Source organism: Nannospalax galili, unplaced genomic scaffold, assembly GCF_000622305.1.
Source record: "Nannospalax galili isolate Female #2095 unplaced genomic scaffold, S.galili_v1.0 scaffold120, whole genome shotgun sequence".
NCBI classification, from domain to species: domain Eukaryota; kingdom Metazoa; phylum Chordata; class Mammalia; order Rodentia; family Spalacidae; genus Nannospalax; species Nannospalax galili.
The window spans coordinates 1,882,747-1,899,024 of NW_008350324.1; the positions used below are offsets into that span (position 1 = coordinate 1,882,747).

The following is a 16,278-nucleotide window of genomic DNA, read 5'->3' on the forward strand; positions in this document are numbered from 1 at the left end:
CTATAGCAGTAATTTGATCTCGGCTTTAATGTCCTTCATAGTTTGTTTTTCAGTTCCTTTCAAAACTGATAAACATATTTGGAAATCATTGTCTCTAAATTTAAGGAAGGCATAGGGAGAAAATTCCCAGGCAGATCTTGTTCATTGAGATCCATGTCCTTGACCTTTCCTCTCTCCCTCTCCCTTGTGGAGCCTGCTCATTCATTCTCTTTTGCTCCTTTCCTGCAGATGTCCGGCAGGATAATGCTGCTGGCAGAGCTGGCTCCAGTAGCCTTACACAGGTGACAGATTTGGCACCTTCCCTCCATGACTTAGACAACATCTTTGATAATTCTGATGATGATGAACTTGGGGTGAGTCTGCCATAGACACAAGTGGGGAGGGCTGTATGTCAGCATGTCAGTATTTCTGGTTTGATCTGCTGAACCTGATGGCCCTTATTTTAGGTTCTGAATGTTCTTCAGAAATGTTTCTGGGGCTGGAGAGATGCAGTGGTTAAGAGCACCGACTGCTGTTACAGAGGAACCCAGGTTCGATTCCCAGCACCCACATGGTGGCTATAAACCATCCTTAATTCCAGTCCCAGGGGATCTGACGCCCTTTCTGATTTCCTCAGGCATTGCATGACACAGGTGCACTCACATACACACAGGCAATACACTCATACACATAAAATAAAAATAATAAAAATTAAAAAAAATATTTCCGTGCCTTGAAAAGATTCACAAAGATATTTCTGTTTGTTCATACTTTTTGTTTGTTTTACATCAGATTTATTATAGTTGTAAATATTAAAATCTTTCACACTTACTTTAATGAAGCCATTGGAAATATGTTTCTTTAGATGACATTTTTCAAGTAATGTCCACAACACTTATCTAATAGGTTAGTGCACATGCCTCTGAGAGATGCATGTGTGCTCTGTACCTCGTAGGGTCGCGGTGCCGTGACTGGGAAATAGAGTGTGCACATGGTTGCTTTGACACAGAAAGAATTCTGATTCTTTAGAAGTCATCTGTGCCAAGAATCAGGAAATTTGTGTTCTTGTCCTCTTAATCTTTGTGCCTTTGGGCAAACACTAGTACCTGTTACTTCTCAGGGAGCTGGAGGTGAATAAGGTGGCTTTCTTTCCAAAGAACTTGGTTTATTAGTTTACTTTTGTCATTTATTTGCTTAATTTTCCTCCCTATCAATCCATGTTACATAAATTTTTAAAGAATTTTGATGATCTGTTTGTGGCAAATAACTGAAGCAATTATCAAATTTACACATTTGACTATTGCTACCTTTATACTAGAAACATCACAGACTTCAAACAGCATATAAAGTTACATTGTATCTCTTGTTAGGAGCTCACTTGCAGACCAGAATCTAAGGATACTGAACATTCAGCTAGAGTGGCAGCAGTGTTTAAATTAAGGTGTAAAGGTTAAGTAGGGATCAGACTTTGAGAGCTCCTTTTAACTTTGAATAAAATGTAGCTAATTAACAGTTCTTATATACCATTACTGTTGTAAGTACTTAGATGATGATGAGATCATAATGACCTTGAAGAATGGATTTGACTTGAGATGTGGAGAGATTGGGGTTGGTGAGAGCTGGGGAGGGGCATTAGTTTTAGTGTGGAATGAGCCCTGATTGTACAGCCAGAGAATAGCAGAGAAACACGCAGGTAATATGCTCCTCTGCTGGCTATGAATGTGGAACTGCTAGAAATGTGTGTTTTTGAAAAATCAATCTCATGTGTGGAAAACAAGAATCCTATAAGATACTTTGTTGGGTTGGAGCACAAGGATCTGAATTCAGGCTGTAACTACCTGAAAGAAAGGACATGGCATGTTTTTATTGCTGATTTAGGCATTGGAGATCCTCTGTGAACTTGGCTAGCTCTTAGAAGCCAAACACCGACTAGGATCGGTGTTAATGATCTGGATGGAGCACCACATTAGTGTTTTGGGGTAGTGATGTTGAGAATAAAGTTAGAAAGAAAATGAGTCAAAGTCAAAGAAGTAAAAAGCAGGCAGTAAATGAGGTTAAAAAGAGCAAGAGCTATGGATTGGTGTGTGTTATTAATTGCTACCATTAATAGTAATGACTGGTGTCTGCTCTGAGGCCTTGATTTTATTCCTTGTATAAATTATAAGTTACTATTGGACTTAATGAAGATGTGGTTAAATTTTGGGGATATATTTAATATATACAAAGGAGATTGAATTTTTTAGTTGAATTTTCATTTCTTTGAAATGATATTTTCTTTTATTTCTACTCTACTATTTAATGACATGAATTGTTTACTAGTTAAGTGGAGTTGGGAGGCTGCTTAATTCATGTGTTTGAATTTTTGCATTTCACCATACATAAGTATAAATATGCAAAAGAATTCTGTTTGTAAGAATTTTTATTTTATTGTTTGTACTTTATTTTATGACCAGTTCATTTGAGTTCTTAAAAATAATCTTACCTGTTAAGGAAATTAATTTGTTTTGAATAATGATCAGGGTGTCTGTTTATTTAAAGATTGCTATAAAATATAGCTTTTTGTGAAGATTAATGTTAACTATCAGAATAGGAATAGAAGGTGCATGTTGTGGTAAAAAATAAAAATGATAGCTTTGGAGATGATGAGGCCATCTGTTTTAGCTGCTTCCTTCCCAAGCAAGAAAAGCCAGACCAGTTTTCAGCTAGAAGCACTGCCATCAGGTGACTACCATGTTCATGAAACTTACGCTTGTGATGGTCCAGAAGGGTGGCGTTGCTAAAGGCCTGCACTCTCAATCTGATGGCACGGTCTGCCTCTGCCAGGCCCAAGGAAAGAGACTCAGCTTCTCTTTGGAGGAGCTTGTTATCTTTTCTTTGTCTCTGGCAGTTCTAGTTCATCTACTGAATGCTACTTGAGAAAGCGCTTTTCCTTATCTTAAGTGTCAGCAGGCGTACACTTCAGAATGTTGGACTGCTGCCCTGGTTGTGTTCTAAATACAAACTCTGTTCTTAGGCTGTATCCCCTGCACTGCGCTCATCCAAAACGCCTGCTGTTGGGACTGAAGATCGACCTCTCGGGAAGGATGGAAGAGCTGCTGCTCCTTACCCACCAAGTATGTGGAGGAGCCAGCTGGGCTGCTGCTCACTACCTGTGACTTCTGCATCATGCTGGTGTACTCAGTGGTGCTGTCTCAGGAACTCTCCTCCTGTTTTTCCTTTTGATAGATTTCTGTGAATTAAAACTTGTATAAGTTAGCTTTTCTGAGATAGCAAGCAGCTAATCATATATAGAAACTATCTTAATTTAAATTCATATTCTTTTGTTTTCAAACTAAAACTTGACCTATAGTTTACAGTGTAGGAAAAAATATTTGGGGGTTTGTTTTTCTAGTAACTCTTTTCTTGTAGGTCAGATGCTGCACACTTTTGTTTTAATTGATACTCCACTAAGAAATTGCACTATTTAAAATTCAGTTTTCCTAAATTTAGTTGATGCAAGGATAATGGATATTTATCTTCAAGATTTTATGTCTTTTTTGAGGTACCTGATTTTATAACATATGCTGATGAGAGCAGAGAACTTCTTGTATAATCTTTGATAGGAGAGAAGAAAGTTGAGGTGGCTCTCTACAGACTCCAAAGCAGAGACATAATCCATTGCCAATCATTCTTTAATACCTTCTCATTAACTTCAGCTGCTAATGAGAACAAATTGAGGGAAAAACCACCATGTCATAGGGATGCGTCCAAAAGCTTTATGAACCTATAAATGTAATGCTGATTTACTCAAATGTAGAAGTGGGAAGTACACAGAGATTAGATTTTGACAGTTTTAGTAGATCCGAGCTTTTTAAAATATACAAAGCTTTCTTCAGCGTGACATGGATGGAGATGAGTAATGACAGCCAGTTGCTATAGTTTTTTTAATTAAACATTTATTACTCTGCATTGTAGAATTCTGCAAACATGGAATTTCAGATTAAAGAAACAGATAAATATGGGGTATATCAGGTGAAAGAATCAAGTTATTCTTTCCACTTCTTGACAGGAAGTGAAACGTAGCAGTGGGAGACATTGTAGTGCCTGAAGACTTATCAGAGCTGTCCACTCAGACATCCTCCTAGTTAGCATCCCGACCTAATGAATTAGACTGTATGTGCTATGTTTCATTTTTATTCATAAGGAATTATTTCAGAAAGAACCTATTCAAAATTTGTTGATAAAGTATGTGTTGTAAAAATTCGTCGAAATACAGCACAGAGCCTGGCATGGTGGCACATACCTTTAATCCCAGTACTTGGGGGGCAGAGGCAGGTGGATCTCTGTGAGATCGAGGCCAGCTGTGGCTACAGGGAGACCCTGTCTCAGGAAAAAATTAAAAAGTAAAAAAGTAAAAATTAAATAAATAAATAAATAGATAAATAAAACACAGAACCAGATAGTAGAACCAGAAAGGTCCAAATAAAGTATGTGTGTGAATCAGTGCTGTTGGGGTGGGGTGGGGTGCATGTGTTTGGGGAGAGTGATGTGTAGACGCACACTGTATTTCTTCCTTGGAAACGATAGCAAAAATAGATTGGCATGAAGTTTTCATCTGTACTTAGCTTTACTGGACATGGACGTAAGAAGATGGGTGTGTTATGAAATGTAATATTTACATCAGCAGTGTACAATAGGATACAAAGTGAGCTACAGTGATAGCCACACATATAATTTAAAACTTTATAGCTATATTAAAAATTTATTAAAGTCCATGAAATTAATTTTGTTAACAAATTTCTATTGAACTTGATGTATCCAAAATGCTGTCTTTGCATGTAATCACGTATGAAAAGTTATTGTTTACTTTTGGTAGTAGTCTTTGGAACTGATGTGTGTTTTACATATGCAACTCATCTCAGTTGGGTCCGGTCCAGCCCTGTTCTGAATGGTCAGTAGCCAGTTGTGGCTAGTGGATACTGGCCGAAAGGAATGGATCCATAATTATTAATTTGTGTATCTAACAATGAAAGATCAATACACTAAAACAGACCATTTACCTATGAATTTCTTTGAAATCCTATCTTTTTGAAGACTGAGTCTTAGAAAAGGCAAAAATTTGAAGGAGTTTGATTTTTGAGTTTGATTTTTTTATTCTCCAAGAGCACTTACCCCTGTACGGGGTTCTGCTTCTTATTCTGAGGTAGAAAGGATCCTGAGGAAGTATCCAGTATAGGGTGATGGTGGTGGAGTACAGGACAGCTGGAAAGATCAGCAGGGTAGACAACCCCCTCTAGTCATTTCTCTAGTTGTCTCCCCCTCACTTCAGTCATTCTCTAGCAACAGAGTTGTACTGGCAAACCATGCATCTGTTTTGGAAGAGCATCATTTGTTTCTGAGGGTCTCTACTTTCTGCTCTACACACCCTGAAGCCAGTTCTATTTGGCATCTCAGTTCATTTGGATCAGCTATTCAGAGCTCCTGTAACTGAATAGTATTTTCATCTTTTTCCAGTCAAACCTTAATTGGGAGTTTGGATTCCATTGGACTGATTTCATCACTTACTGTATGTTTAGGTATACATGGTGAGAAGCTCACTTCTGTGCCTGTACTATCTCATCTATTGTGCAGAGTGTGAGGTAGATGTTAGTACCATCTTATGGATGAGAATTGAAGGTAGAGAGGTTGAAAGTCTTCCTTAACAATATCTGCTAGTATAAAAGTTGAGGACCACTTTGTAAAGAGGACGTGTGGCAGATAAAATTGCATCTTTTATGGTTTCTCTTACCTTTTATAAAAATTAACAGGGTGACCAAGGCTTCAAAAACATAGGTATATAGCTTTGTTAGGTAGAATTAATTAGGGTAAGCACAAGCATCTATGTATACATGGGTTACATTTCTTACAGGAAATTTAAAAATTGAGATAACAATGCTATTTATGTATTTTAATTTTTAAGTTAGCATTCAAAGTTAGCATTATGGCTCCATAATGGCATTTTTATACACATATGTCATTCATTTTTTCCTATTCATCTTCTTCCTTCATAGCCCTACAGTCCATCCTTCTGTAGAGCCACTTTTTTGGAAAAATCTTTTACTGTAGTCAGAAAATAAAGGCTGTGTAAGCATATTATTTTGACTCCAAGAGAATTAGACTTTGATGTCATATTAAGGTTTTGTGGAGTCTACTCTGCCTGGGAAAGGGTAAAGGCAGGGGATGCATTTCTCAAGTCAAACGTAACTTACTAGTTTTCTGCTTTATTTTAAAGAACATATATTGATCTGGTTGGAGATTATTTCTCCACAGAACCTCTAAGTTGTATATGGTATCTCAAATAGTTGACTTGGCTTCTCTCCCTAGTTTTAGGAATTACTCAGTTCCTTGTGGGTAGAATGTTATCATAGCAAGTAGGTTCCTTGACCTTGAGCTTGGGGTTTTAATTCTTTTTCTTCACTGTAGCAAATACCACTTTGCCTAATGAAATCTTACGCAAATCCTACTCTAACCAGACAACCAATAGACATAAAGGGTCTCTTATGGAAGTGAAAGTTGAGACCCATCCCTTCTTCTTGCTTTACAGAGAACAGTTGAGGCCAAGAGGTGGGAAATGACTTAGGACCATATAATTCTTTTACTAGGAAACATGATAAAAATGTTGAAATCCAGAGGTTCTTGCCCTTTTTTCTGCCTCCATATACTGAAGCTGTTGGAAGCTCCCTTGTCCCAAAGCGAAGCTAGCAGGCCTATTAAGAATTCCATACCTAGCGAAGACTTCTTGCTTACTAGATGAAGTAACTTAAGCCCTGAAGAAAGAAAGAGTCCCAACCATAGCAGAGCTCTGCCTAGAGAATGTGAACCCAGCTCCCTGGGCCTGTCTTCTTAACACAGGTCTGCTAGAGGTTATAGCTCAGGGCAGAACCAGTCCTTATTAATTTCTGGTTAAGAACTAAAAGTCAGATCATAGTCTGCTGAGTGGTCAACTGTTTGCCCTATTTAAATTGTGGAGTTGCTAGAAAGACAGGAGAGGAAATGGGGACATCACATAAACTCCAATTCCAAACACAGGGTACCCCCTAGTGGCCAACTTGTGCAGTTATAACTTGCATTTTATTAGGTGCAGCCTACTTTCAAGAACCAGAACTTTAATGAGCCTCTGCTATTACATTATTAATATTAATATTGCTTTAAAAGGATTTAAATGTGGATATTTTTGAGTTTTCCTTTCCCTCTTTGCTGGTGATTGAACCTAGGGCATCACACAAACTTAGTATGCACTCATCACTAAACTAACATCCCTGGTCACTAAATATTTCTTAAAATATATGCCATACCCTATTGATTTCCAATATATTATGTTTTGGTTCTAGGTAGTATTATTAATCCTAACTCTAAAAGTTTTATATTAATAGAAGGAGAGTGTGGAGTCAATTTCTCAAAAGAGCAGTACCAAGTGATCCTACTACATAAAAACCACCATCCTGGCTCTAAACAATTTTTATGTTCTGTAATATTTCAAACACAATTGCAAACAAAGATAGAATTCTTCATAGTGTAATTGCTCCATCAAACTGCTTCCAGTTTCTGCTTATCTCCTTTGACTTTTCAGAGACTCAATTGTTGGAAGGAAAATACACATTACGTAGACTTTGTTCACTTAATTAATGTGAAGCCATATCATAAACTATGAAGAGGAGGATGGCAAAATTTGTGCGCGGGGGGTGGTCTTTTTTGCAACCAGGTCTCTCCGTAGCTCCAGCTGGCCTAGAACTCACTATGTAGACAGGCTGGCCTTGAACTCAGAGACCCACCTGCCTCTGCCTCCCAAGTGCTGGGATTAAAGGCATGCACCACCATGCCCAGCAAGAACAGTATAAATCTCTACAGATGACCTGTATCTTGATGTTCTGTTGTACAACTGGTGTGGCTATCCAGCACTGTTCAGAGCACCTAATTGGATACCTGGCTATATATTAGGATTTTATTTTAGAAGTCTTGCCTATTGAAAGAATGTACCACCTTCTCCTCCCCCTCCTCCTCCTCCTCCTCCTCCGGATGTTCCCTACCCCTCCATCTTTGGAACAACATCCTGCATTTTCTCCTGTGATGAATTATAAAGATGGAGTAAGTTCAGAGACAGTGACAGCATTGGGTATGATGGAGAGTCCTATGGTCAGTATGGTTTCCACACACCTCACAGAATTCAAAATGGAAGTAGAAGATGGATTAGGAAGTCCCAAGCCAGAAGAAATAAAGGTAATCATTATTTTATTAACTTCCCAAAGACAGGATGGCTTCCAAGTAGACGCCTATACACGCTCTTTAACATACTGTTATCTGTGTGCCATAAACACATAAGTTCCCAAGAAGCTTGTAAGTTGGAGAACACATTACATCACTTGGCATATTAATTATAGTGTCCTTTGCTTATTTAAAAATTTTGGCATTAGGGACCAGAGAGATGGCTGAGTGGTTAAGAGCACTTGCTGTTTTTCCAGAGGAGTGGAGTTTAGTTCCCAGTAGTCATATTCGGCGGCTCACAATTGCCTGTAACTCCAGCTCCAGGAGTTTTGTCACTCTTTTCTGGTTTCTACTAGCACCCACATAAGGGAGTTCATGTATACACACATACATATGCATAAAAATAAAGTCTTTAAAATAAACAAAAATATCGGCATTAGAGTATTTGTACCCATTATATAAGAGGATGTTATGTTAATGAAGTACTGAGTAACTCTGGCATGTTCCAGTTTGCCAGCATTAACACCAACCCCACATTGTTGTCACAGGACTTTTCATATGTGCACAAAGTTCCACCCTTCCAACCTTTTGTGGGATCCTCCATGTTTGCTCCACTGAAGATGTTGCCGAGCCATTGCCTGCTACCTCTGAAGATACCTGATGCCTGTCTGTTTCGGCCTTCATGGGCAATTCCTCCTAAAATTGAACAACTGCCCATGCCCCCTGCAGCCACTTTCATTCGAGATGGCTACAAGTATGTACAGGGACTCTGCCAATTACTTGCCATATTTCATGTCTTCTTTTTTTTTAACCATTTCTTAAGTATTTGTTATAAGTGATGACAGCAGCATACCGTGTAAAACTTTCATGTGTTGGCCATTCACGGTTTTGGTTTTGGTTTTGTTTGGGGAGGTGGTGTTGAGGCAGGGTCTCCCTGTAGCCCCAGCTGGCCTGGAACTAGTTATGTATACCAGGCTGACCTCAATCTCACAGAGATCCACTTGCCTTTGTCTCCCGAGTGCTGGGATTAAAGGTGTGCACTACCATACCTGACCTATTCATGCTTTTGTATATGTTGTCTTGTGTTGAAAATGTATATTTAATTGTAAGTGGAATTTTGTATATTTTGACAAACTAAGGTTATTTGTAGAGAGCTATGTATTTGTGCTTATTCATTGTCAAACCAGTATTTACCTAATCAAGAATCAATCACTTGATGAGAGTTGATAATATTTGTGGGTGGTGGTGGTAAGAATTTCGTGTGATGATTTCAATGTATTACTTAAAGGGACTTTAAAATTAGGAAAGTGGCAACAAAATAGTAGTGTCATTTAGGAAAGTAGAAAAAGATGTTTATCATGACTTGGGCATTTCATACTGCCCAGAAAAATAGGACTTATATCAACAGTGTAGACTCAGTGAATTTTCGCTGAAATAATTTATTAATCAGATAATTTAAATGCTATAAAAAATAAAAAGTCACAAACTCAAATTTATATCCGGGACAGGTAGGTAAGTGGATGAAATGATCAGGGTAAGTACAGCTTGGTGATGCTTCTCTGCACAGCATCACTGAGGGGTAGTCAGGGCTGCAGCATGTACCCCGTTCTAAGGGACATTTGCTACTCAGTATTTGAGCAGGAGTAAGGTCAGTGTGGAGGAATGGAAATCTGAACTTCAATATATATTTTTCTACCATAAAGTGTTAACAGCTAATTCAAAGAAAAGCTTTAAGGGCCAGTAAAATGAATTTGTAGTTCAGGACCCATTCTGTGGACCACACATTTGTGATCTCCTATAATTCAATTGTAATTCAATAACCAGATTTCTAATTTGTTTATGTAGTCGGTATCAGAATGAAAAACTGTGATGGAAATGTGATAGAAGGACCCTAGACTTGAAAGCCAGAGCTGTAGTGTCATAGGACATTCCTGACTTCTGAAAATTCTATGTATGGCCTTAAAGGACCAATTTACCTGAATCTTTCTCTCTTTCAAATGGAGTGATTCTGCCCTGACTCCCACCCAGAACTTTTGAAAGGCTCTAGCAACTGATGGTTGTGGACATCACAGTGCTCCAGCAATAGGAAAGCTCAGAAGCACTGCTCTGTGAGCACTGACTTGTGGTTGCTGCTCTGCTGCATCTTGCTTATTTAGATACTGGTTCAATACCACCAGACACCCTGGGACACAGATTAGTTAGTGCTGGCCCTCTCCAATGAATGAGGCAGCAGCTTCAGGAACCATTCAGTAGTTTAACCTTACACACACACTCCACACACCACACCCCCATGCTGCCACACTCCCCCACCACACACCTGCACCCCCTGCAAGGCTTTATTGGTTATAGTAACCTAGATTATTGTTTCCACCATTACGTTTCTCTTTTGTCATCCAAAGATTAGACCCACACTCTTAATAAAACTTTCTGTGATGAAAGAGGTGTTTTATATTTCACCAATTAATAGTATAGCCTCTGCCCATGTGTGGTAATTGTTGTCCACTTAATGTGTGGTTAGTGAAACCAAGACTGAATTTTTAGCTCTATTTCATTTAAATCAAACACTGGGATCTAGCAGCTCCTTACTGAGCAGCACAGTTCAAGACTGTAATGTTCCTGCTATGGTGTACAGTCTCCATCAGCGTGGGCTCAGCCTTGTCAAGCTGAGCACACCTGCAGTCATTCACCTCAGGTCTGCTGTACGTGGCACCAACTTTCCTTTTTCTCTGTTGAATGTTCAGCTTCTACACAGAGTTGGTGTTCAGTTTTTTATACTGAATGAGAAAAATGAGGCTGCTAAATATGATTGAATATTTTTTACTACCCAGAGAGCACTTCAATTATTTGGATTTTTCAGCTAGCAGTCATAGTTTCTGTTTTGACCCAAATTGCAGAGTCATTTTAGGATATTTGTTGAACAGGAAAATTTAAAAGGAGTTCAATTAGAATGAATATCATTATTTATTGCACTTAACTATTTTGGTCTCTGAGAAACCAGTAATTACCAATCAAATTTCTGAGTCATTTGTTACTATGTTTTTATTTATTACTATACCCATGCTTAAAATTTCTTTATAATGCTTGATGGATATTTGGACTAGTAGTGTAAGTATTAAAAATCACAGAAAGTTAGCTAACAATAATTTCTTTTTGACATCCTTCATTTCTGTTATAAGTGAAAGAATATGTAGTTTACTGGAGGAACATTGTTGTAAACACAGGATTTATATATAGAAAATATTAAGACTGAAAAGCTTGTATTTTTGATACCTTGTAAGTACAGAGAACGGACTCAAACAGTGTTTCATAGGTATGTCAGAGTATATTGAGGATGTGTTTTACAGTGAGAAAACTACCAAACGTTGCAGACACTTATTCTCTGCCTGGCTTTTTTTCCAAGTCACTGCTTACAAGATCAGTCTTGGGGAATGAAAGTAATTATATGATATGTGTAATATATAACACATTGAAAAATAAAAGACAAGCTGGAAGCATCCAGCACTCTGCAGAAATCTCTTCGCACCTGGTAACCATGATGCTATGCACCCTTAACTCCTGAGCTGTGTATATTAGAACCTGCCGCACATGCACTGTTTCTGTTAATTGTAGTGCAGAACTGGCAAATGGGCTCCCTAATGGTCACTTGTTACTGTAAAAATGCAAGCTTAGATGGGGCTGCACTTTCAAAATTAGAAAAGTGTTAAATTTTCATGTGTATTTGATTACAACTACTTTACTATCATATATAGAATTATGCCCTCAGAGAACAAGTACATTGGCAGACTTTCAATTTCCAAAAAGGACAAAAATGCAATTGCAAATTAGATGGTAATTCCATCCTGTAGAACTCTGGCTAGTCTAGCATCTGAACACATGTGCTCCATTAATAGTTACAGCTTTTCAAAAATCATGTTGACCAAACCCAGTATCATGTTTTCTTATAGAAATGGTATAAGTTTCCTCTAAAGGTTAAAGTAAGGACTTATCTAAATGTGGAACAAGTAGAAGGGAAGTGCTATGTGTATTCTTCACACTTTGTTTCTTACTCTCTCCCTCTCACCCTCCCTTCTCTTCTTTTTGAAAGAGAATTGCACGTACCAAGTGATAAGTGCACAGCTGTGGTTTGGGGTATGTATTGGTCTGGCATCTGTGGCCTGCTGCTCTTTCTCACATGGTACCTTGTTTGTTACAGTAATGTGCCTAGTGTTGGAAGCCTAGCAGATCCAGACTATCTGAACACGCCACAGATGAACACGCCAGTGACACTGAACAGTGCTGCCCCGGCTAGCAACAGTGGGGCAGGAGTTCTCCCATCTCCAGCCACCCCTCGCTTCTCTGTCCCCACACCACGAACCCCCAGGACTCCAAGAACTCCTAGAGGTGGGGGCACCGCCAGTGGCCAAGGGTCTGTGAAATACGACAGCACTGATCAGGGGTCACCAGCCTCTACCCCCTCTACCACAAGGCCCCTTAACTCTGTGGAACCTGCCACCATGCAGCCAATTCCTGAGGCCCACAGTCTCTATGTCACCTTGATTCTCTCAGATTCTGTGATGAACATCTTTAAGGACAGGAACTTTGACAGCTGTTGCATCTGTGCCTGCAACATGAACATCAAAGGGGCGGATGTCGGGCTTTACATCCCCGATTCTTCCAATGAGGACCAATACCGCTGCACCTGTGGATTTAGCGCAATTATGAATCGTAAACTTGGCTACAATTCTGGGCTCTTCCTTGAAGATGAGTTAGATATTTTTGGGAAGAATTCTGATATTGGCCAAGCTGCAGAAAGGCGCTTAATGATGTGTCAGTCCACCTTTCTTCCTCAGATGGAGGGAACCCGAAAATCCCTAGAGCCACCCATAAGCCTTCTCCTCCTTCTCCAAAATCAGCATACACAACCTTTTGCTTCTCTAAGCTTCCTGGATTACATTTCCTCAAACAATCGTCAGACTCTTCCCTGTGTGAGTTGGAGTTACGACCGGGTGCAAGCGGATAATAATGATTATTGGACTGAGTGCTTTAATGCATTGGAGCAGGGGCGGCAGTATGTGGATAATCCCACAGGTGGAAAAGTAGACGAGGCTCTGGTGAGAAGTGCCACTGTGCACTGTTGGCCTCACAGCAATGGTAAGTGTCCCAGAATGTAAATTTGTGGCAAAAAGTTATCTTGGTGCAACAGTATTGTAAAAGCTGTTTTTACTATGTCACAAAAATTTAAGATCACTCACCTCTTTTTAAAACTAAAAGGAACAGAAGTGAGGACTGGGCTGATTTCATTTCCTATTGAGCAGTGTGTGTTGGGGAGTGGGGTTTTCTACTGAAACACCTTCGGAGAAAAGTAATTTTGTCCTAAAAATCTGTAGGATAGACAGCAGGGTCTATTGTAGGGGATTTTCATCCTAGATCAAGATCACTCTGAGGAGAAGCGTCGTAAATGGAGTTTGGGAGGTACAGAAGTTTTACAGATCCCCTTTGAGTAGTCTATGTGGAAAGAGCAAGTAGATATTAGAAGTTAGCCTGTGGGTGATGACTGCAGTCAAGGCACAGAGAAAGTAATTGAACAGGAGGGAGTTGTAGAATGAGCACTGCGCCAAGGGCAGAGGTGAGCCAAATGTTGAGAGAGGAAGCACTGGAAGCCTGGTGAGGAGCCAGAGAAGGTAAAAAGAGAGGGGGTCCTGTTTTACTAATTTATTATTTTTACTTTATGTGTATGAGTATATTGCCTGCATGTGTATAAGTGCACCTGTGTCATGGAGTGCCCACGGAGGTCAGAAGTAGGCATCAGGTCCCTTGGAACTGGAGTTAAAAATGGTTGTTAGCCACCATGTGGGTACTGGAAATCGACCTGGGTCTTATGCAAGAGCAGTCAGTGCTCTTAACTGCTGAGCCATCTCTCCAGCCCAGCGAGTTCTATTTTGGAAGGCTATAGGGATATCAGCAGTCCAGAAAGAATGGCCAGTGAGCATTAAAGTGATGAAACATGTCTTCTGAACCTAGGGAGCTGGGTCTGGGGAGCAGAGGGAACAGAGAGAGGCCAGACTTGAGTGGTAGGAATAAGGTTTTGAACAATTTCATCTCGCGGGCTGGAGAGATGGCTCAGCAGTTAAGAACACTGACTATTCTTGCAGGTTTGAATACCAGCACCCACATGGCAGCTAACAACTGTCCGTAACTCCAACAGTCTCTTCTGTCCTCCGTGGGCACTGCACGACACAAGTGTACTTATCTACATGTAGGCAATACATGCATACATATAAAATAAAAATAATAATAAAAAAAATCTCATCTCTCAAGGGTGAGGATCATAGCTACCCCAGATATAGACTGGAATATAGCATAATAAAAGTGTCCAGAAGATAGACGTCAGTAGATTAGGGGAACATGTGTGTCTTGGGAGTAGGCCAAGCAAGGAGTGCTTCCTAGAGGTAACAGTACCAAGAGTTGTCCTCATTTTTGATAACTGCTTAGCTTCAAACACAGGGGGCTGTGCCTAACAGTCCCTGAAGTAATATCTACTGAATGAATTTATGAAGTAAAGAAAATGTGACCTTTCCTCCAAAATGTTGAATAAGCAGCTTGGGTGGCCCTTTTCTCTACATTGTGGCCACAGGTCAGAAAAGCATTCTATGCTTTGATTGGTGCTGTCATCTTTCCATGTGAGGAATTATGTATCTTATTGCAGGGCAAGTCTGACTATGATAAGATGATTAAAAGTAGCAGATAGTATTATAAGTGAATGAGGTTGCAAAGAGCAATACCTTAAACTGTATCCTTTCAAAACACTTTATTTTGTATTCACACATAGAGTTTACTTGCTTGTTTTTCTCATTTGTGGTCCTCTTTATTCTGTCCCCACTTTTGGTGGAGGCTTTGGTACAAGCAGTACTTTGCTGTGGTTCTTTACTGTAAATAAAAAGGAGACATAGCTTAAAGATAAAGGGCGATAAGCACTGCTTCAGATTGTTGGGCAGGAACCTGGGGAGAAGTACCTGAGGGAATAATCGCCGCTTGGCTGGGCTCAGCTCTTGCATATAAAGCTCTTTCCTCTGGCTTGTCAGATCTCTGTTTCTCAAGAGAAACTGGAAACCTATGTTTGTTTATGAAAATTTCTAGAGTGATTTATCCCAGAATTAAACAACCCCAAAACTCTGTTGGACTACAAACTTGAAGCTGTCTAGTATTGATTCAGGAATATAATATAAATATCCTATGAACGCTTGAGTACCTCGTGTTTTAGATTTAGCTGGCAGATACATTTTAGATTGCTATCCAATTCTTTTTCTAATCAGAAAAGTAGAGTGTCCACCTGCATGAATTCCCAGCCTGCTTCTCCAGCCTCAGTGTTGCCACAGACCATTTTTAGAATCTGATGAGCAGTATAGCTCCTCCATCCCAGGACCAGCACTCATATCCATACATGTATGCAGCAGTCCTGCATGGAGGCTCAGAGGCTGCTTTCCCATTCTAAGAAGCTCTTCCCAGGGTAACTGTTTGCAGAAGTATTTAAGCCATGGGCACTTTGCCTTCCTTGTCTGCATGCAGATGGCCTACAAGTGCTGCGCCCTATAGGTGTCCTTGTGCCTCAAGCTGTAGTGAAGGTCTTATAAAGATATTTATGCATTCTGTGTCTTATAAAGATATTTTATATTAAGAACATTCTAAAACTTTTTCAAGGCCTCCGGTTTTGTCCTCAAATAGTTAAAATACTGATATTTGTAAATGAAAATAATATAATTGAGAAATTTTTTGTTTCTTTTTAAATTGTTTATTTAATAACCACATACTTAGAAGAAGCATTTCATTATGACAGAATTGACATATTCGATAACAATTTTTTGAGCTAAGATGCATCTCTGAAAATTGGCTGTAAATTTTTAGGTCTACAGTTGAATTATTATAGTTATACAATATTGTACTCAGTATAAACCCTATAAGACATAAAATTAAATGAGGTTTTATTTTATTTTTCTGATCTCCATTTCACCCCCTACTTCAATCTTCTCTGTGCTTTTCTTCCCATTCTATGGGAACCAGGAAGGTAATGTGGGCCTTCACAAGGATAGCAAGGCTCTTGGG

At 39.3% G+C, this 16,278-nt stretch overlaps 1 protein-coding gene across 1 annotated transcript in view; it reads left to right on the forward strand.

Annotated features, from left to right (window-relative positions):
• Window positions 1-16,278, forward strand: part of Med13l (mediator complex subunit 13L) — a 352,308-nt gene that overhangs the window by 307,023 nt on the left and 29,007 nt on the right. Inside the window, exons 13-18 of the mRNA XM_008847464.3 lie at window positions 229-353; window positions 2,993-3,092; window positions 4,042-4,051; window positions 8,004-8,214; window positions 8,748-8,953; window positions 12,392-13,329. Coding sequence (XP_008845686.2) covers window positions 229-353; window positions 2,993-3,092; window positions 4,042-4,051; window positions 8,004-8,214; window positions 8,748-8,953; window positions 12,392-13,329 — 1,590 coding nt within the window. The remainder of the gene's footprint in view (window positions 1-228; window positions 354-2,992; window positions 3,093-4,041; window positions 4,052-8,003; window positions 8,215-8,747; window positions 8,954-12,391; window positions 13,330-16,278) is intronic.